Source organism: Malaclemys terrapin, chromosome 6 (genome assembly GCF_027887155.1).
Source record: "Malaclemys terrapin pileata isolate rMalTer1 chromosome 6, rMalTer1.hap1, whole genome shotgun sequence".
NCBI lineage: Eukaryota > Metazoa > Chordata > Testudines > Emydidae > Malaclemys > Malaclemys terrapin.
The window spans coordinates 121,406,778-121,427,528 of NC_071510.1; the positions used below are offsets into that span (position 1 = coordinate 121,406,778).

Below are 20,751 nucleotides of genomic sequence, written 5' to 3' on the forward strand. Positions count from 1 at the left end.
TGTGCACAGAGGGATCAGTCTCCATGGTCCCTCAAATGCAGTGACTATGGCTGGCCACTGGCAGGGCTTCACTGGGGAAAGCACTAAGCACTCTGCCCCTAGGCTTTAGTCACTATAATGTCATAAGTGGGCCATAAGACTGAGCCTTCTAGAAAGTCACTCTAGGCTTTAGTGGCGAAAGGACTAGCTATTCTGTGTGGTTTTAGAACTAGAGGTCACCAAATTAAATTAATAGGCAGCAGGTTTAAAACAAACAAAAGGAAGTATTTCTTCACACAATCCATCTGTGGAACTCTTTGCCATAGGATGTTGTGAAGGTGAAGACTAAAGAAAGGAAAGAATGAGACCAGCAGAATAAGGACAGTGCGCTTCAAAAAAAGCAGACTTCAACAAACTCAGAATTTGTAGGGAAGAAAATGGGATGGGAGGAAATCTTAAGAGAAGTAGGAGTTCAGAAGAGCTGAGGGTTTCTCAAGGAGACAGTATTAAAGGCACCATGGCAAACTATCCTGATGCACACAACGCACAGTCAACCTGTGGAACTCTTTGCCAGAGGATGTTGTGAAGGTCAAGACTATAACAGGGTTCAAAAAAGAACAAGATAAATTCATGCAGGATAGGTCCATCAATGGCTATTAGCCAGGATGGGCAGGGATGGTGTCTCTAGACTCTGTTTGCCAGAAGCTGGGAATGGGCGACAGGGGATGGATCACTTGATGATTATCTGTTCTATTCATTCCCTCTGAAGTACCTGGCACTGGCCACTGTTGGAAGACAGGATACTGGGCTAGATGGACCTTTGGTCTGACCCAGTATGGTCATTCTTATGTTCTCTTCTCTGGGATAGCCCTGGTCTACATTTAAAATTTAGTTGGACTTAGATCTCTTAGAGGTGTGAATTTTTCACACCACATAGCGCTGTAATTAAGCCAACCTAGACCCTGGTGTAGACACGGCTAGGTCGACAGAAGAATTCTTCCAGTAACCTAGCTGCCACCACACTGGGAGGTGGTTTACTAGAGTGATGGAAAGCCCCCTTCCATTGATGTAGAAAGTGTCTACTCTATGGTGTTGCAGCAGCAGAGCTGCAGCTGTGTAGCTGTAGCACCACTCCCGGCAGTGCTTACTTGAGGTGGCTCCCAGGAAGCGGCTGGCAGATCCCTGAGGTAAGTGTCAGAGGCTGCATCCTCCTCCCCAGCAGAGTGTGTGCAGACCGGTCCACCTTGCTCGTGGCAGAGCCAAGGAAAGGAGGCACCTGCCTCTGCACATGCTGATTCTCCACAGGGCAGGCCGGGGCTGAGCACTGCTAGTTCACTTACCCACCTTAGCAAGCAGGGATTGCACCTGGCAGCGTGCATCTGCTTAATGTACAATCAGGACGCCATTGTCCCGAGAGTCAGGTAAAATTTTGCATTTGGTAACTTCCTAGGGCCCCCTCTCATGGCTCTGTGCACCTGTGTCTGTCGTCGTCGTCGTCCCCCTCCCCCGCTCGCCCAATGTGTCCTGATATTTCACTCTTGCGATCTGGTCACCCTAAGTGGCAAGCCAGCGGCGGGCAGGGGGTGGTGAAGAGGCGAGCGCTGAGGGAGCCAGCAGTGGACGGGAGGGCGAGGAGGCGGGCCAGCAGCAGGTGGGGGGAGGGGGGTGAAAAGACCAGCGGTGGGCAGCAGGGTTGAAGAGGCGAGCGGCAAGGGAGCCAGCAGTTGGTGAGCGGTCAGGGATGAGGAGGCAAGAAGTGGTGAGCCAGCGGCAGGCGGGGGGTCTCAGGATGGGCATGGGGGTTTCTGGCAGGGGAGTGAGGAGGTGAGTGGCAGGTGGGAGGAGGCAAGCAGTGGGTGGGGACTGAGGAGGGACGCAGCAAGCCAGCAGTGGTGCAGGGCTGAGCGGGGAGGGGCCGGGACCTGGACCAGAGTGGGGGCGGAGCGTGGGAGGAGTGGGGGTGGACTGTGGGCAGGGCCGACTCTCCCCCCTCCCCCCCGTGGAGTGTCCTCTTTTTTGAATGTTCAAATATGGTAACCCTAACACCTACAACCTTGGCAAGAGCTGGCACCTCATCTACCAGCATGTCTCTCCCCACTCTGATGACCTCACACATTTGTTTTGAGTTTCCGATCAATATGATTTATTTGTATTGTCCCATTTTACAGCTGATGCCTGTTATGGTCAAATAGAGCGGCTGGTGGGCAGATAAGCAGGAGTAGTGTAGCAGGGCCACGTGGATGGGAATGCATTATCAGCTTTAGCTCTGACAGTGGCCAGTATCTAACGTTTTAGAGGAAGACTAAAAGAAAGCCATAGTGCACCCAGCCAATTGTGCAGTGCTGTAGTGAGGGAATGGGGAACACAGTTGCTTATTGACCCCCTAAAATGATCATTTTACTGTCTGACGTGGATTTTTGAAATCCGTCTCAAGTACTAGTACTTGCAGATGTTATCATTCAGGGATGGCCAAACTGCGGCTTGCGAGCCACATGTGTACAGTTAAAGTACAGTTCGCAGAGCTCCGCCCCCGCCCCCATTGTCTGCCTACCAGATTGGGGATGGAGCTCAGGGTTTCTGCCCTGCAGCAGGGGACTGCGGGGGGAGGGGGGGGGCTGAATTGACTGATGCATACTGAGAGTGGAGGGGCACAATTTAAAGATTCAGCCCCCCCTCCCCCGGAGCTTGAGTCATGCCCCCCCCAAGACACCTCCCCTCTTACACTCAGCGGCCCCTCCCTGCAACTCCTAGATGTTAGCCCCGAGGGCCGTGGCTCCCAGCTTGCCAGCTTCAGCAGCTGCTGTGCAGGGACAGGCCCTGAGGAAGCATGTGACCGAGTGGGGCCAGCAAACCCTGGCAAAAATCTGGGTGTGCCACCCCCTCTTGTTCCGCCCAGCAGGAAGGGAGGCCTGAATAATTGGGAAGGGGAGCTTATAACTATTTCTGAGTAGGTCTGAACTGGATTTTTCTCATACAACTGTAAAGAATCGGTGTCTGCAGACAATAGACATGCCTAGCTAGTCTATGGGGCTGGGGCCATCTTTTCACACTTGCCAACTCCAGCAACCCCATGAACAGAAAACAGATGGAAGAACTGAACTGATCCTTGTGGCTAAGGTTGCTTGGAGGAGATAATACATCTCCCTACATGACACTAAATTATACAACTGCCAGAGTCAAGCCAGCAAAGTGATTCTGTTTTCCCCAAAGCTCTTCTCCTCCTCTAATTACATTTGAAATGTTTTGCTTGCTATTGAAAATGTCACTTCCAGCAGTGGGACCATGCAGGAAGCCTACGTGTCATAGCCATGGGTTTTATTAGGACAGGTTTGCTGCTGGGGATTTCAATGACAGCAGAACAGGCTCGGAATTAAGTACCTTTTGTTGAAAACATTAATCTGGGTAATCAACACTTGTTATGGTGATCAGAAAAAAGCATGTTAGACAAAGGCATAGCAGTGACCAGGACTATTTTTAAGACTAAGGTTGTACACAAAAAGCAGGGACTGGTCAGTCACTTAGTATTTAATATCTTATAAAACTGCAGCAGAGACAAACACATTGGTCCAAGTTCATCCCCAGCATAAGTGCAGCAAAGTCAATAAAGTCCCTCTAGGCTTTCGTACAGTGCACCTTGGCCTGATCCCAGCCCTTCTGTGCATCCCAGGCTCCTGTTGGCATCAGTTTTAGGTCTTCAAGGAACAGGTCTGTTACAAGCATAAAGCAAACCATGCACATTGAGAGACAAAATCAGCCCTTACGTCTACAGACAGTGGGCTCAGGGTGGGAGAGGGAATCAGCTTGCGGGGCTGCTCTAGAGCAGAGGTTCTCAAACTTTTTTTGCTGGGTCCCCTTTTGAAAATATTTCAGGCTGTGATGAGCCCGCCCTCCCATTCTTGGTACCAGACATAGCTTTTGCGGTGTCAGAGCAGATCCTTACAGAACTAAGTAACCATACCATGCCACCCTTACTTCTGTGCTGCTGCTGGGCATCTTTAGAGCTGGGCATCTGGCCAGCAGCCGCTGCTCTCTGGCTGCCAGCTCTGAAGGCAAGGAAAAAGGACAAGCAAGGAAAAATCATGGATATTCGTGTTCCAAAAATCCACCCGGACAGAGATCGGAGGACAAAAAAAAAGGTCATGTCTGGGAAAACCTGGATGTATGTAACCCTATTTTTTGTGATCTCATGACATTGCCCCCCCCAATAGCCTCATGACCCCCTTTTGGGTCGGGGCCCCCAGTTTGAGAAACGCTGCGTTAGAGGATCTCTGCAGGGCAGCTAACACAGGCTTAGGACTGAGTAGGCCAAGGGAGGGGTGAAGCCGGCGGATCTGCAGAGCAGTGGATCCTCTGGTCTCTCTGCCATGGGGCTACGTTAGGGAAGCTAAGGAGCAGCTGCATGAGCACGAGATGCTCCCACTCTTTGCCCTTCCCATATCTCGCTAGACCCCCAGCCCAGGCTGGGCTGAGGATCTGGCCCACAATAGGCTACTTTTTTTGTGGTGTAATTCCATTGGTTTCCAAGGAGTCACAACAGGGATGGGTCTGGGTCCATTTACAAAGAGAGCTTTGAAACAGAATGCTTCAACTGAGGTTTCATTCCCTGAAAGGCGGCTTGCCAATGCAGCACCTTCTTACTCGGCAGGTCTGCTCCTGGTCTGTAAACGCAAGAATCGTTGTCCTGTATCAGAGTGCTGCTTCGTTCCCAACCCCAGACACAATGGGCCAGATTTTCAAAAGACAGCGTCTCCAGCTCTTCCCCCTGGGTTTTTAAATTAGAAACGTAGGGGGTAATTAAAAGGATCAATCCAGAATAAGTGTATACATCTGCCTATCTCTTCTGTAGAGAGAGATCTCTTATGTGTCTCCAGGCACGTCACGGTGTGTGCGCACACACATGATGGTCCCCATTTAAAAAGTCCAATTTACTAACAGTTACATTGCCCTATACTTAGACTACCAAATAATTAGTATTGTAGAGATTGCAGTGAGGTAAATCTTGACTCTCTAATGGCATCTATGATATATCCACGGTGAACTCTCCTCTCAACACAGAGCTAGCCCCAGCAGCCCTTCACAAGGATATCTGCAATAATAGCAAAGTGGGGTTCAAAAAGAGTGGAAGAACTTGCGGTCCAGTTCACCTAGTCTGACTCTTCCCCAACATATTGGGGAGCCTTCTTGGGGTCCAGAGGAGGGGGGCTGCTGCTGCCCTTCAATTGGCTGCCCTGCCTCCTTACTCATGATGAACGTGGTCCTTATAGGATAAGCTCCACGGGGTAGCGACCTTGTCTTTTCTGCCTCTGTAGAGCACCAGGCCCGCTTATGGCCCTTTCTAAACAAAGGACATACCTTTTCAGGGCCCACAGGTTCCTTCTGGCGATGGGTATGTCACCTACCCAAGCATTATATATTTGTTCTTTTTCACCAAAAAGGAGTTGCACCTGGCTGGCACTTGGAATACATCGACGTGAAAGACGCCACCCTCGATAAGACGTTCCGCTTCCAGTGTGATCGCTGGCTGGCTAAAGGCGAAGATGACGGTCAGCTCATAAGAGAACTGGCTTGTGCCAATAACGACATCCTGGAACTGAAGGAGCGCACATGTAAGTTGGAGACTTTCTCTGAGAGTCACCGGATGGCTGGAGCTATTGAAACCACTCGTCTGAGAGTCACCGGACTAGCACTAGGTGCTTCTCAGGCGTAGTTTACCTCAGTGCCTGTTGATACCCAGCACCGTGGTTTTATGAGAGAAGATTTATGAGGAGGAAGCACACTTAGTCTCACTCTAGGCTGAAAGTGAAGATGGCACCATATGCATCTGTTGACGCTAGCACTATGCAGAGATAATTCAAGGTTATGTCCTCATTAGAAATAATGGGCTTGAATCTTTAAGGTGGAAAATAAGTTCAGTTTCCAAAGGCGTACAGGTAACATTGCCCCAGCTGCCTTGGGGCTGCAAGCTCGACTGCAGGGTTTAAAACCCCATAGCCCTGATTCTGCTCTGAGTTATTCCTGATTTGACACCAGGGTAACTCCACTGAGGTCAGTGGTGAGGGAGAAAGCATTATTATTTCATAGCTCCGACAAAAGTGCCAGGCATGTCACAGGTCCCTGCCCTGAGGAGTCTGGAGAATTTATATCACCCAAGGTATGTCACCCAAGGTATGTCTGCATGTGGAGCTTGGGGTGTGATTTCCGGCTCGATGAGGCATACCTGTGCTAGCTTTCATCGAGCTAGCATGCTAAGAACAGAGTGCAGCTGTGGTGATGTGAGGCTGCCTCGAGTACAGACCTGTCTGAGGCGCTAGGCACATCCTCAGGGCAGCTAGCCTCTCCCACCACTTGCACTGCTGTAGCCACATTCTATTGTTAGTGCACTAGCTTGAGGAAGAAACAAACCCATGCTAGCTCTCGAGATGGGAATTACACCCCCAGCTGCAAGTGCAGACATACCCTAACAAATCCTTCATCTTAGGGTGACAGATGTCCCGTTTTTAAAGGGACAGTTCTGTTTTTTGGGACCTTTTTCTTATCTAGGCACCTATTCCCTCCCCCCATCCCGTTTTTTCACAGTTGCTATCTGGTCACCCTACTTCAGCTTAATTCAACTCTGTCCATTCAATTGGACACCCTTGCATAATATGCCATTCATCTATCTAAGGTACTTATAAGTACAAGGCTCTTAGGCAGGGCCGTTCTTACCCATACGCAAAGTACGCAGCCGTGTAGGGCACCAGGAAATTTGGGGCACCACATTCCCTGGTGCCCTGCGCAGCTGCGTGCTGCTCAAGCCCCTGCTCCGGCTCTTCCCCAGGGCCCCTGCCCCTGCTCCGCCCCGCCTCTTCCCCGCCCTCACTCCCCTGAGCTCTGCAGAAGGGCCGGGGCTGCACTCACAGGCGGTGGGAGTGTAGCAACCCGGCCCCAGCCACGCCGCTGGTGAGTGCTGGGGGGTGGTTCCCCCCTGCCCCCCAAGCCAGCCCTGCCCCCCCACGGAGGCCTGGGGCCAGCCCCCCCCCACTCCCCTACGTGGAGGCCTGGGGCCCCACACACACACACCCCTGCAGGGGGGGCTGCGTAGGGCCCCAGAATAGCTAGGGGTGGCCCTGCTCTTAGACAAAGTAAGCATGGATTGGTAACTGGTTAAGAGACAGGAAACAAAGGATAGCAATAAATGGTCAGCTTTCAGAATGGAAAGGTCAATAGTGGAGTCCTCCAAGGATCCGGACTGGAATCTCTGCTGGTCAACATATTCAGAGTTGAAATGGAAATGGGGGTAAACTGTGAGGTGGCAAAGTTTGCAGATGATACCAAGTTACTCAAGATAATTAAGTCCAAAGCTGACTGCAAAGATTTACAGAGGGATGTCACAAAACGGGTGACTGGGCAACAAAATGGCAGATAAAATTCAATGTTGATAAATGCAAAGTAATGCACATTGGAAAACATCATCCCAACTATACATATAAAATGATGGGGTCTAAATTAGCTGTTACCACTCAAGAAAGAGATCTTGGAGTCACTATAGATAGTTCTCTGAAAACATCTGCTCAATATGCAGCGACCGTCAAAAAAAAGGGAACAGAATGTTAGGAACCACTAGGAAAGGGATAGATAATAAGACAGAAAATATCATAATGCCTCTATATAACTCCATGGTACACCCACACCTTGAATACTGTGTGCAGTTCTGATTGCCCCAGCTCAAAAAAAGATATGGGAATTGGAAAAATCTGTAGAGAACGGTAGGGTTATGCAACAAAATGAGTAGGGTTATGCAACAGCTTCCATATGAGGAGAAATTAAAAAGACGGAGTGTTCAGCTTAGAAAAGAGACAACTAAGGGGGAATTTGAAAAAGGTCTGTAAAGTCATTAATGGTGTGGAGAAAGTGAATAGGGAAGTGTTATTTACCCCTTCACATAACACAAGAAGTAGGGATCACCCAATGAAATTAATAGGCAGCAGATTTACAACAAACATAAGGAAGTTCTTCACACAACGCAGTCAGCCTGTGGAACTCATTGCCAGGTGATGTTGTGAAGGCCAAAAGTATAACAGGGTTCAAAAATTAATTAGATAAGTTAATGGAGGATAGGTTCATCAATAGCTATTAACCAAGATGGTCAAGGATGCAACCCCATGATCTGGGTGTCCCTAAACCTCTGACTGCCAGAAACTGGGACTGGACAACAGGGGATGGATCACTTGATAGTTGCCCTGTTCTGCTCATTCCCTGTGAAGCACCTGACATTGGCCAGTATTGGAAGGCAGGATACTGGACTAGATGGACCATTGGTCTGACCCAGTATGGCCATTCTTAGGTTTTAAACCAGAATGGAAATTATTCTGATAAAGGATGTTGACTACTTTTGTTTTACTTTTTAATTTATTTTCTTCGGGTGTTTAAAATACATCTAGAGGGGCCCCTCCAGTGCTCTGGGTGCCTGTCTCATAAATTAAAATTTACAATATAAATGTAGTCAACGGACTGTCCAAAAATACACCCTCCTCAATCCATCCCCTCCTCAGCAGACTAAACAAAGTACAGGGGTGGGGGGAAGATGAGCTTTGCAGCATGCTCAGGAAGTTAACAAATCCAAGCTCTGGTAGACCAGTGAGGGAGCAAATTCCAAAATCATGGAACCCTCATAGAGAATGCCTTGTCAGCAGCTCCTTCTTATTTGTATTGAAAGCGCCTCTGATGATCTCATCCGTGGCTGCTTATGACAAACCGAGAGGTGATCTCTCATGGTACTAGGTCCAAAACCAGTGTAGGGCTTTATAGTTTAAAACCAAAACCTTGAATTCTACCTGGAAGCTTACTGGAAGCCATTGCAGATTACAGAACACTGATCTAAAGTGCTCCCAATGTGTAACTCCCTTTAATAAGTAGGCTACAGCATTATGCACTAGCTGCTGCTTCCTGGTGGTCCCAAGGTATAAGCCCATGTGGAGCACCTTACAGCAGTTTAATTATGAGGTGGTCAAGGAATGGACAATTGTGAGAGGATTCCCACAGGAGAGAGAAGGTTGTAAATCGTTTTGCCAGGCAGAGATGGAAGAGAGCACTCTTGGCTACAGCCACTGCCTGGGCATTTAGGAGTTGCCCATGACCTAATACCTCGCCCCCATATACACACATATGAAGTGCAGACCTGTTTAACAAATGGTGGTTGCGCTCCCTCAATGAGGGGTGTCCATATGAATTCCACCAGCTCCTCAGCTGCTTCCACAACCCAGCAGCACGATCTCAGTCTTGATGGAATTGCATCCAGTTAGCTCTCATCCAAGCCGCACGTTCATCTAGGCACAAGATTATTCATCCCACTGCTCCAGCCAGGTGAGACATGATGGAGACAAAGATGTCATCAGCATACTGAATGCACTGCAGCCCCTGTATCCTCACTAACCATCCTAGTGGCCTCATAGCCACATTGAGCAAGACAGGAAACAGTATCAACCACTGCAGCACACCTGCCATCAGGGCAGAGGGACAGCTGCTCACAACTGCCCTTTGAGTCCTCTGAAAGAAGAGAGCCACTCAAGAGTAGCCCCAGACACTCCTGCTTGTTGATCATCCTAAGCCTATTCTGTTTCCTGTTTATTCCTTCCCTGGGGTGAAATGTTGGTCCCACAGGAGTCAATGGCAAAGCTCCCATTACCCGAAGGCCATAGTGACAGTACAATAGACAAGTCTCTGTCTGGCCATTGTCATTGATTGCATCTGCTCTGCTCTGGCTATTTAATTTTGTGCTTTAATTTTGCCTTGGAAGCCTATGAGATTGTCACAGTGACGAGCGACACAGAGGATGCGGAAACCAAGGAAAACATCTGGATCATCTTAGAAGGAAAGAAGGGCCGCTCAAAAGAATTCCTTCTGGAAAACTCCTCCAAAAAAAGGAAATTCACAAGGTAGGTGAGATAGGCCTTGATGGGTGAGCAGGAAGGGAATGTCACCAGCTGTGTCTCTCTTATAAAGGCCCCTCCCTCCCTTCCTCTGGCAGATCCATGGAGAGGCATTAGGAGTGTCAGACCATTTCTTACTTTCCTTTCCGAAAGATACAACAGGTAGTAATGTGGAAGAAAGAAGTAACGTTTGCCTCTGGAGGCCAAGTTTATGAATGAGCAGAAATGTCCATCTGGGGATTGGACACGTACATATACGTGTGCGCATATCCTTCAAAACTTAAACAAGGGTCATGATACTTCAGGGGTTTGCCAGAGGAGCCTAAGGGGAACCCCAACAGGCTCAGCTGGGAGGAGCTGTAGAAGAACTCATCTGAGGGGGAGGTGTTTTTAACATCTCCAACAGAAGGTTGCTGGGGTGGAAGAGAGTAAAAATAAGTCCAGGCTAAATATTGTCAGTGCTGTTTAGATCTGACCTCACATTCCAAATCTTTGGTTTAGGAATGAGAGATCTCTGGTATATGTCCTGCGTGCGAGAAAAGGAGAGAGAGAAATGATGAAAGAAAACTTTATACTGCAGATATGAATGGGCGCTATTATGTGTAGTGTATAGACTGACTGGCGGCACCTTTATGTAGATGAAACAAATGAGAGTCCCTCTTCCACATTTCAAATCTACACCTGAACACACTAAGAACTGGTCAAACCCCTCTAGTTATTAGTATCCATGAGATAGGTTTTGTGTTGTTTTTGTTTATGGACACTGTAGACAGTATGCTGCCCGTAGACCACAAAGAATATTAGAGTAGCTTGTTTGTTGTGGAGGGAGGGAGTGTTTTTCTGTCAGGAACTCAAGAGAGTTCCTTCCAAAGCAGGCAAACTTATAATAAGTAAATTGGACTCTTAATATTAATGGCATCAGTGTGTATGTAGCTATTTTAAACATCAGTGACCCAACAGCAAACAGCCATGATACGAGGAAACCTCCATCTGTTAACCAGTGCTGTGCTCCTGTTATCAAGCGGTTTGGCACAGTTTGGGGACGGATAGGACTGCAATAAAAAGAAACAACAAGAAAAACATATTTCACAGAATAAGCAGATTGTCTGTGGTGGTTAGGAAGGAACCTCCTCTATTTACACAATTGGCCAGGGGTATAATGGGGCTAGGATTCCTTCCTCTGACGTATTAAGCATTGTCTACTGTTGGAGACAGACAACTGGATGAACTACTAGTTAAGGCTATGTTCTAGTCAGGGGTATATATTACAAGTCATGGACAGATCACGTTCAGTAAACAAAAAATCATGGCCCGTGACATGTCCATGACGTGTACTATATACCCCCGACTAAATTTTGGGTGCTGCGGGAGGGGAAGGGGGAGGCTGCTCGGGTGCCCCCAGGCCAGCCATACCCACCGCTGCAGAAGTCATGGAAGTCCTCGAAAGTCACGGAATCCGTGACTTCCGTAACCTCCCTGACAGACTCACAGCCTTACTAACAGTCTAATCTCAACCTGTTTGTCATAGTGGGCTGCATATGCGGCCCACAATGTATTACATGGACCACAGGTTGAGAACCACAGGGCCCTCCCCCCCCCAAAACCCACACACAGTCGCCTGTGCCCAGCACCCCCCTACCCAGAGACACCTCCACAGAGTGGGACCAGGAGTGGACCCCCGGGCGCAGGGCTAGACAGCTGGGACCCGGACCTGTCACGTTGGACCGGGCAGCCGGACCGGGGACCTGCAGTGCGGGGCTGGACCCCACCGCGCAGGGCTGGGCAGCTGTCAGCCAGACGGGGACCCCGCTGTGTGGGGCCAGGCAGCTGGCAGCTAGGACCCAAGGTGCCAGGCCAGGAGTGGAGCCCCACCTAAAACCTAGGGGTGCTGCAACATCCCCGCAAACCCCTAGTTTCCAGCACCCAACCCCCTCACTGCCCAGATCTGCCCCCCCCCCCAACCCTGCCCAGAGACCCACTCTCCTGCCCCCTGTCCTCCTGCAGCACTCACCAGCCCCCTGCTGGTAGGAACACTCCTGCAAGCTGCCTTATGCTCTCTCCCCTTCAGCCAGCCCCGTCCTCTGCCAGACCAGAGCGGCAAATTTTGAATTTTTTTTAGCATGCAGCAGGGCTGCAGCAGTGGGCTAACTGGGCTGCGGGTTGAGAACTACTGGTCTAATCCGATAAGGCAGCTACTAAAGATACACAACAGAAGAGTTGGCCAAATGTTTGACAGAGATACATTATTCTTAAAAGCCCATCTTGAGAACAGCTTAAAAACAGGAGGGGTAGTTTGACTAGTGGTTTTAAAAGCAGCTATGCTCAGTAGATCTACAACAGATACAATATCTGTCAGAGGAAAAAAATGAATGCTTTAGGGGAAAATTAGTCATTCTTTAGCTTTCTCTATAACAAGACAAATTGATTTTGGATGTGAAGTAGCTCAAACATACCCTGGAAGGTCCTAGTGGTAGTAATTTAAAGTGTCATCCTAATCAGGAAAAATACTGAATTTAAATACGGAAATTATACTTTGTGATAAATAATTATGGGTTAAATCAAATGCCTTTAAATGAAGGTTTGTTTTATATCTTTCATAGCCACGCTCAAATTACTTAATGCCAACATGACACAAGTCATTGCCAGTCTCCAAGATGTTAATTGAAACTCTTCTATGTTTCCTGCAGGGGAGCAACAGACAAATTTCTGTTTTCTTCAAAGAATGTTGGTGATATTGCAGCCATCTGTGTTGGTCACTGTCCAAAAGATGGAAGGAAGTCAACCACAAAAGCTGATGCGTACTGGCATGTTCGAGAGATAATCATAACAGAGATGGAACTTTGCAACAAGTAAGTTGTTTCCATCAAAACAGATATGCAGTATGCAATAAAGAACTCCAGGGGCTAAAGGCAGAATGGCCTGGGAGATTTAAATAGTATTGTAACCCGGTTCTTCAATAGTTAATCCTTCCTAGCCATGCATGTTGAGCCTTAAAAATTCTTAGCATGCTTTAAAAACTAAGGGCAAGGTATTTAAAACATTTAGGAGCTGCCGCAGACAAGTCTAATTTGCATGCATGGTTTCCATGTTTCTGGTGTGAATTATTTGCTTGTGCAGATGGATGCACAGTCATAAAACAAATCAGCATGTATTTTGCAAAAAAACAACAGCCCTGAACTCCTAAACTCGTTGAAAATCTAGACCTGGTCATTGAGATTCTGTGGGCCACTTTTCAAAGATTGGCCTCTAAACTGCTTCTGTGAAAATGACATTCAGGCATGTCAGTATTCAACATGGGAGAAACCTCAGATTTGACTCCCTTTGCATTTTGGGATGGTTCCAGTGTGAATCCTTGGATCCAAAAGCACCTCAGGAGTCATCTACAAAACTATAACGGGGAGACACACCTCTTGAGCGCCTCCTGCTGCTGTATGCAGCACCGATAGACTTGCTTGGCAGGTCTTCTGTGGCTTGGCTCTCCAGCCAAGTCTAGATGAACACCTTCTGGGTATATACCATCTGATAGATAAACAGTCTATCTGCCCTTAGTAGGTGCCTTTTGCCCTTTCTTTGGGCTCCCAACTCAGTCCTGCCCACTTCGTGGGGTTTACACCACTTTACTTCTAGCCAGTAGCAGAACCCAGGGCTGCCCAATACTCAAGGTTCCAACCCAGGGACCCTATGAACAGCCACCACATACGGCTCAATTTCAATTAGCTGCCACTTCTTTCCTTGGCCTCTTCCTACCTGTCCCCTTTTAGCTTCACCCTGATCTCAGGATTAAGGTGTCTTATATCCTCTCTCCCTGCAAACCCAGCTAAGCAAATGCTGCCAGTAACAGACTCTGGCTATCCTGTAAGCTCCTAAGGCCAGAGAGAAGCACCCCACCTTGCCCCTCTAGTCCCAGCCAGGAACTGACCTGCTTGGGCCCTGCAGTGCCTTTTATTTGAACCTGCTGGGCTCTGATTGGCCGCTTCCATGCAGCCTTGCTAGGCATGTCCAGGATCCACCTTGCTGCTCCTTTCCTGGGGCAGGATGATGGGGCCTCCAGGAGGGGGCCACAAAGGCCCAGTACACCCTGTCACAAAAACCAACAGATATTTTTATTCTCTGGTTTGGAGATGGCAGAAACCTTCCAAGATTTTCAAGAGACTTCAGATTATCTTGGTGATCTCGTGTGATCGGCTAACCTCTCAGCACTTCAAGTCCCTGGCCCCATCAGCCTGAGCCCTTCATTTGGAAGTGGCAATGTTCATGCAGAATTAATGAGCTGCTAGCGCTGCGAATAGGCAGGAAAAGGAAAAGAATGGTCATCTGAAGAGCGAATACCTACTAGCTGCCAATCTTGGGCCAAAATAGCTAAGCAAACATATTCAAACTATTAATGGATTCCTTTTCTTCTCTGCGATATTGCCACTACCGTTAAAGTTTTAACTCTAAGGGTTTCATTCCTGCTGAGACAGTTTAGTGTTTAAAAAGAAATCCTTGATGTGAGATTTTGATGTTAAGTGTCTCTTCCAGCAAATTAATCAACAGCTAAATCAAATCAGCCTGTAGAAGGGCCATGTTAATATTTGCAATGAAAACTCAGACAGTTATAGTCTTGTCTCGCAATCAGGGGAAACCTGCGGCTCTTAACGCCCAACCCTGCAATCACAGCCACATGCCCGAGGCTATTGTGCATCTGAAGGGCCTCACTGGAACCAGTGTGGCCCCACAAGGGGGCAGGGGTCTTCTTAAAGCACAATTCAAGTTTTTTATTTAAACATGACATAGTACAACAACAAGATTCTGCTGTAAGTTACAGCCTGTCACAGCCCATTCTGCCCAGAACCCTGGCTTCTTAAATGTTCTCCGTAACCACAGCCCTTCCTAGCAGCAGCTGCTCCAGTTGCTGGATCCAGCCTTCAGTATTGCCCATCCCAGGGTTCAAAAATGATGAGAGGAGACACTCCCGCCCCGCCCCCATTTCCCCTCTACCCTCTCCCCAAAAACCAGGCAAATTAAAAAGATTAACTTAACAGTCATGATTTTATTTTAAATAATATATTTTGGTTCTTTTTCTTTGCCTTTTGGTTTTAGAGTCATTAGCATACACAGGGCCGGCTCTGGCTTTTTTGCCGCCCTAGGCAAAAAAGCCACCCGCCGCCCCCCCCCCTTCCGCCCCCAGCGCGGCAGGGGAGGGCGCCGAGCTCGGCCGCGGGCCCGCAATCCCCGACCGGCCGGAGCGCCGGGGGGAGGGTGGCGAGCCCGCCGCGGCTCCGCTCTCCCCGGCGGCGAGCCCGCTGCAGCTCTCCGCTCTCCCCAACCGGCCAGAGCGCCGGGGAGAGGGCGGCGAGCCCGGCTGGGGCCCCGCTCTCCCCGACCGGAGCACCGCGGGGAGGGCAGCGAGCCCAGTCGCGGTCCCGCTCTCGGGCCGCGGAGTGCCCCGCCGTGCCGCCCCCCTCCAGGCGCCACCCCAAGCACATGCTTGGTGGGCTGGTGCCTGGAGCCGGCCCTGAGCATACAATTGGGTCATGTTTTCAAGCTTTTCTCTGCAACTTTGAGGGGTAGAAATTTACAAGAAAGAAAGAAAGAAAGAAAGCTGAGATTTTCACCTAGTGAGACAGTTCCCCCAGCTGAGGTTTTAAGGAAAACTCAGAATATCATAAAATCCACGATAAAAATCCCAAGAGCTGGCAACATGGCAGTTGTGAGAGAGTTAAAAAAGCGCTCACTGGGAAGTACGTTCCCACCCCTGAATAAGGGCTTCAGGATTTATTCTCATCAGACCCTCCCAGGTACAACACTTCTTTCCAAACATGGGCAGGTATTTCTGTGGTTTCAGACGCATTCAAAGTGTTGTAAGACCTTAAGGAATATGGTAACACTATGGTGCTGAAGAAGCCCTTTCTTCAGGTCTTAATTTTATCCATGCATAATGCAATCCAGCTGAATTCCTTCAGGGAGTGCCTGCTGCCGTTTGGACAGGAGAGGGAGGAAACACAGGTGGAAATGACTTGCATCATTGCAAATAAAATACCTCATTAAAAGCCCAATGTCCAAATCTCTGGCTGATTACCAGACACACAGTAATTTATGAGTATGTTCTGTGCTTCCTGTACATCACCAGGGGCGTCCCAGTGGAGTGAAGGGTTTTCAGCATCTGGTACATATTTCAGTGCTTTCTGTTTCCTTTGTCTGCTCAGGATGGGCTGAGAGTTATAAACGAGGAGAGAGGGGACACACATACTTCCTCCCCCAGCCTTTAATATTCCCTCTTTTCCTGTTCTCCCTCACCTCTGCCCCCTTCCTTGTCATCCCATTGATGGTGGTAATTGCTGAACTTCACCTTGATGGGTGAGAGCATAGATGATGCACCTAACTTTGAAAACTTGTCCCTACGTTTGTTTGATTGTTTTAAATCAAAAAGCAGCAGCCTGCCTGCTCTGCTGGGCTCTCCGATAGTAGCCATTTATGATATTATTTTTATAGCTCTGTGAGTGTACATGACACTTGACAGGCAAATAAGACGACAAGGGCACCAGATTCAATTCTGGCATAAGTTGAGTGACTTCAGTTACCTAGGGCCATGTTGGATTCTCCATCACTCGAAGTCTTTAAATCAAGAGTGGATGTCCTTTTAAAAGCAATGCTCTAGGTCAAATAGAAGTTATGGGCTTGATGCAGGATTTACTGTGTGAGGATCCTATTGTTTTTGATCTTCAGCCCTAATGCCTAACTAAACGTGCTAGCGCAGCACTCCTGTCATGACACAACTCCCTCAATAATCCTCCCCTTGGCTCTGCAGCAGGGCCGCCCGGGAGCGGGGGGCAAGTGGGGCAATTTGCCCCAGGCCCCGGGCCCCACAGGGGCCCCCCACGAGAGTTTTTTGGGGCCCCTGGAGTGGGGTCCTTCAGTCACTCCAGGGGCCCCAGAAAACTCTCACGGGGCCGGGCCCCCGGAGCTTCTTCCACTCTGGGTCTTCGGCGGCAGTTCGGCGGCGGGGCGTCCTTCCACTCTGGGACCCACCGCCAAAGTGCCAGGTCTTCGGCGGCAATTCGGCGGCGGGGGCCCCCTGCCGCCGAAGACCCCAAGCCCACTGAATCCTCTGGGCGGCTCTGCTCTGCAGAGGGCAGCACTGAACCTGCAACATGGCGGCCTCACAACAGGTTTTCAACCCGGAAATCCGAGGAGGGGCTGTTCAGCTAGGAAGCCCCTTCCCCTTGCTACGTTGCATGTACGAGATGGCAAATCTCAAGGTGCAGCTTAGGAAGATTGAAGTCATTTAAACCATCTGCTTGAAAGCATGGGATTTGAACAGTCGTGTTCTACCAATGTTTAGGGTTACTGTTCACCCCTAGAGCTACAACAGCCTTCAGAATAAGTCCCTGATATCCAAAAAACATGGGTTGTGGGCAAAGCTTCTTCTTGGGGAGGCTAGCCCCCTGCCCATCTCTTCCAGCTGAGGACCCGCCTCTTCCTGTCGAAGCCCCGCCCCCACTCGCTGCTGTCAGCCACCCCCCATGGCCCTGGCTGGGACTGTGGCGGAGCTCTCGGCCCTGGCTGGAGCACCGAGCCCAGAGCTCCTCCCCTGTTCCGCCCCTTCTGCCCGTGACGCCACCCATGGCTCCACCCAATTCCACCCCCTCCCATCCCCCCATTCACTCCCCCGCCCCGAGACCAGAAAAGCTCTTGGCCCCCCACCCTCATCTGCAGAGTTGCAGTGGGGAGCGAGAGCTCCTCCAGCCCTGGAGCCGTGGGGGGAGGAGACTTTTCAGGGGGGTCCCAAATCCACCACTGCCCCTCCCCTATGGTGGCGCGAGGGTTGGGGGGAAGGCTTAGCCTTCCCTGGTCTCCATTATGTGTTGCCCATGCCAAAAAATCCAGTAAAAGCACAAGTAAAATGAGCTACCTCCACTGTGATTAGAGAGTGGGGGCAGAGCTGTTTGAGGGCAAGAGGGCAGTGGAAATTGTTATGGTTGGAGGAAATCCACTACCACAGGACTTTTGAACTTCAGAAGAAGTGTAACTGTTCATACACATATTGTGTAACTCAAGCCAGCTGTTTTAGCTCAGCGTATTCAAAGGCGAGTGTATTGGGTAATGCTGAAATGTAGAACAACTGTAAGGTTGAAGGGCTGAGTTGACGTTCTCTGACTTGAATTTGTCTTTCCAGGGAGGCTATATATTTCAAACTTGCAAAATAATTGGCTATGTCCTTTAGAGAGCTTCCTGTAGCACACAGAGCAGTGCTGTTTCTTAAAATCCCAGAATCTTCAGTTCAAGTCCCAAGCAAGGATACATCCCTCTCATTCTAAATACAAGGTTGAAACATTAGTAGTAGGTGAATTGCTAAATCGTCTGTCCCCATTATACCTGGGCATTCATAATGCAAAGCAAAAGGCCTTATTATTAACACACTGTTAACTTTCCTTTGGCAGATATTTTTTCAAGTGCAATGCAAAAATTCCACTGAGGAACAAGAGGGGTGACTACAAAGTCTTTGAGTGTGCCAAGGTCATAGAGAGTTTTGCCAGCAAAGCCCGGAGCTTGGTGCCAGTCAAATATGAGGTCATTGTGGTTACAGGGTCTGAAAAAGGAGCTGGGACCGACGCCAATGTCTTTATCACCGTCTTTGGAATAAACGGAGATTCGGGCAAGCGTGCTCTCAAGCAGAAGTTCCGGAACCTCTTTGAACGGGGCAAAACCAACAGGTTTTGCCTGGAAACCCTGGAGTTGGGGGAGTTGAAAAAAGTCCGGATTGAACATGACAACAGCGGCATAGCAACCGGCTGGTTAGTGGAGAGGGTGGAGATCACCAATTCAGCTACTGGAGTGACCACGATTTTCCCTTGTGGGAAGTGGCTGGACCAGAACAGAGGAGATGGTTTGACCTGGAGGGAATTATTTCCAAGATATTAACAGGGATGCATCTGCAGCCTTTAAAAGGAGCTGCAATGAGGATATTTATATTCCCTGCAGAGGGGTTTTTCTTACTCACGTCTTACACCATTTTGTATCATGTTTTACTTTTTAAAATATTATATTTTATATTGAAAGGATTTTAGTAGGAATATATACTCACTGGATTAACATTTTATAAAACGAATCACACCTTTTAAATAAAAATGTGTGAATGGCACAAATTTTTCTGGTCCACTGATTATCCATATCAAATCCCCTTAGTTTACGGTTCAAAGGGTGCGGTTTTATTTGCCCAACTACCAAGGCTGGAAACTCCAACAGAGAACTGATGATCAGGCTGGCTCCTCCTTTAAAGTAAAAGAGGCTGCAATAACAATTCCGCTGACATAATCAAGGGCGTTGGGTGTCGCAGTCCCAGTTTTGACCCACTTCTACTCAGTTTCTCTGTATTCGAGTGTGTATATTTGTTGGTGTGTACGCGTGAGATGAAGAGTTGAAAGCAACAACCCGGATAAGATTTTCTGAACAGGAATTTCAGCAGGAAAGTGAATCATCTAGGCCAGGTCTCTGCTGGTGTGACTTGGCCTAGCTCCTTTGACTTCAATGGACCAACACCAGTTTACAGCGGCTGAGGATCGGCCCCAGTCCACAGGTGTTAAGCAGCTCCAAGATCATAGCTATGAATTGAACAACATAATGATTTTGTGCTATTCAGCTGAATACATTAACAAAACACTTAACAATAATCAATTCTGCTTTAGGGAAGCAGCAAAGAGCACATGTTCAAAGCTATCTCAGCAGCGTTCTGCGCCGTGTGACATGCATAGCAATCACTTGTAAAGGCAGCTGCCATTGATTTTATGTTCCTTTTTTTTTAAGTATTGCAATTTTGACTTTTCAAAAAAGGCTAGGTTCCTGGACACAGTCAAAACTGACAAACCAGTACATGAGCTTCCCAGTCCCTAATACACTTTCATTCACCTAGTTGGCCGAATTAGATTAGATTTGCTAGCAAATAAGTCTGTACTTAAAACAAAAAGAACATTTCTAAAAAAAAAAATCTTTGGGACCCCATCTCCCAAGCTAGGACAGCGTATACTGTCTCCATTGAAGTCAATAGCAAAACTCCCCTTGACTTCACTGCGGCCAGGATTCCACACCAGGAGTATGTCCTGGTCTCCTGATTCTACCATTATTTGGGGCAAGGAGGGAGGAACAGTTTGCCCAGTTGAGGAAGGGGGGAATCAGACTCCAAAAACGGGCAGATCTTGGGCAGGTTCCCATACAGTCTGCTCTGCTCCATACATTGCTTCCTGGCCACCCTCCTTCCCAGTGGGAGGAGTTGTGCTCCCATAGGCATCTCTGCCAGCAGGCACCTCTTCATTCCCCACTCGGGACAGGGGTTCCCAATCTGAGCAGGGGCTAACTTAGGGTTACCATATTTCAGCGAGCAAAAAAGAGGACGGGAGAAGCCCCGCCCTAGCCCCGCCCCTGCCCCTCCCACTTCCCGCCCCCCCTGACCTCCCAACCCTCCCCCCGTTCCTTGTCCCCTGACTACCCCCTCCTGGGACCCCTGCCCCTAACTGCCCCCCAGGACTATCTAAGCCTCCCTGCCTCTTGTCCCATGACTGCCCCAACCTTTATCCACACCCCCACCCCCAGACAGACCCCTGGGACTCCCACGCCCCATCCAACCACTCCCCACCCCCTGACAGCCCCCCCCAGAACTCCCAACCCATCTAAACCCCTCTGCTCCCTGTCCCGACTGCTCCGATCCCTCTCCCCACTCCTGCCCCCTGACAGCTCCCCCCCAGAACTCCCAACCCATCTAAACCCCTCTGCTCCCTGTCCCCTGACTGCTCCGATCCCTCTCCGCACTCCTGCCCCCTGACAGCCCCCCCCAGAACTCCCAACCCATCTAAACCCCTCTGCTCCCTGTCCCCTGACTGCTCCGATC

General features: G+C 49.2%; 1 protein-coding gene across 2 annotated transcripts in view; it reads left to right on the plus strand.

Moving 5' to 3' along the window:
• The window catches only part of LOXHD1 (lipoxygenase homology PLAT domains 1), a 289,678-nt gene extending 270,706 nt beyond the window's left edge, over positions 1-18,972 (plus strand). For both annotated transcript variants that reach the window (XM_054031209.1, XM_054031208.1), the window contains 4 exons: positions 5,415-5,585; positions 9,755-9,893; positions 12,575-12,736; positions 18,311-18,972. In XM_054031209.1, the coding sequence (XP_053887184.1) occupies positions 5,415-5,585; positions 9,755-9,893; positions 12,575-12,736; positions 18,311-18,791 (953 nt within the window). In that variant the 3' untranslated portion in view covers positions 18,792-18,972. The remainder of the gene's footprint in view (positions 1-5,414; positions 5,586-9,754; positions 9,894-12,574; positions 12,737-18,310) is intronic.
• The last annotated feature ends 1,779 nt before the right edge of the window (positions 18,973-20,751 follow it).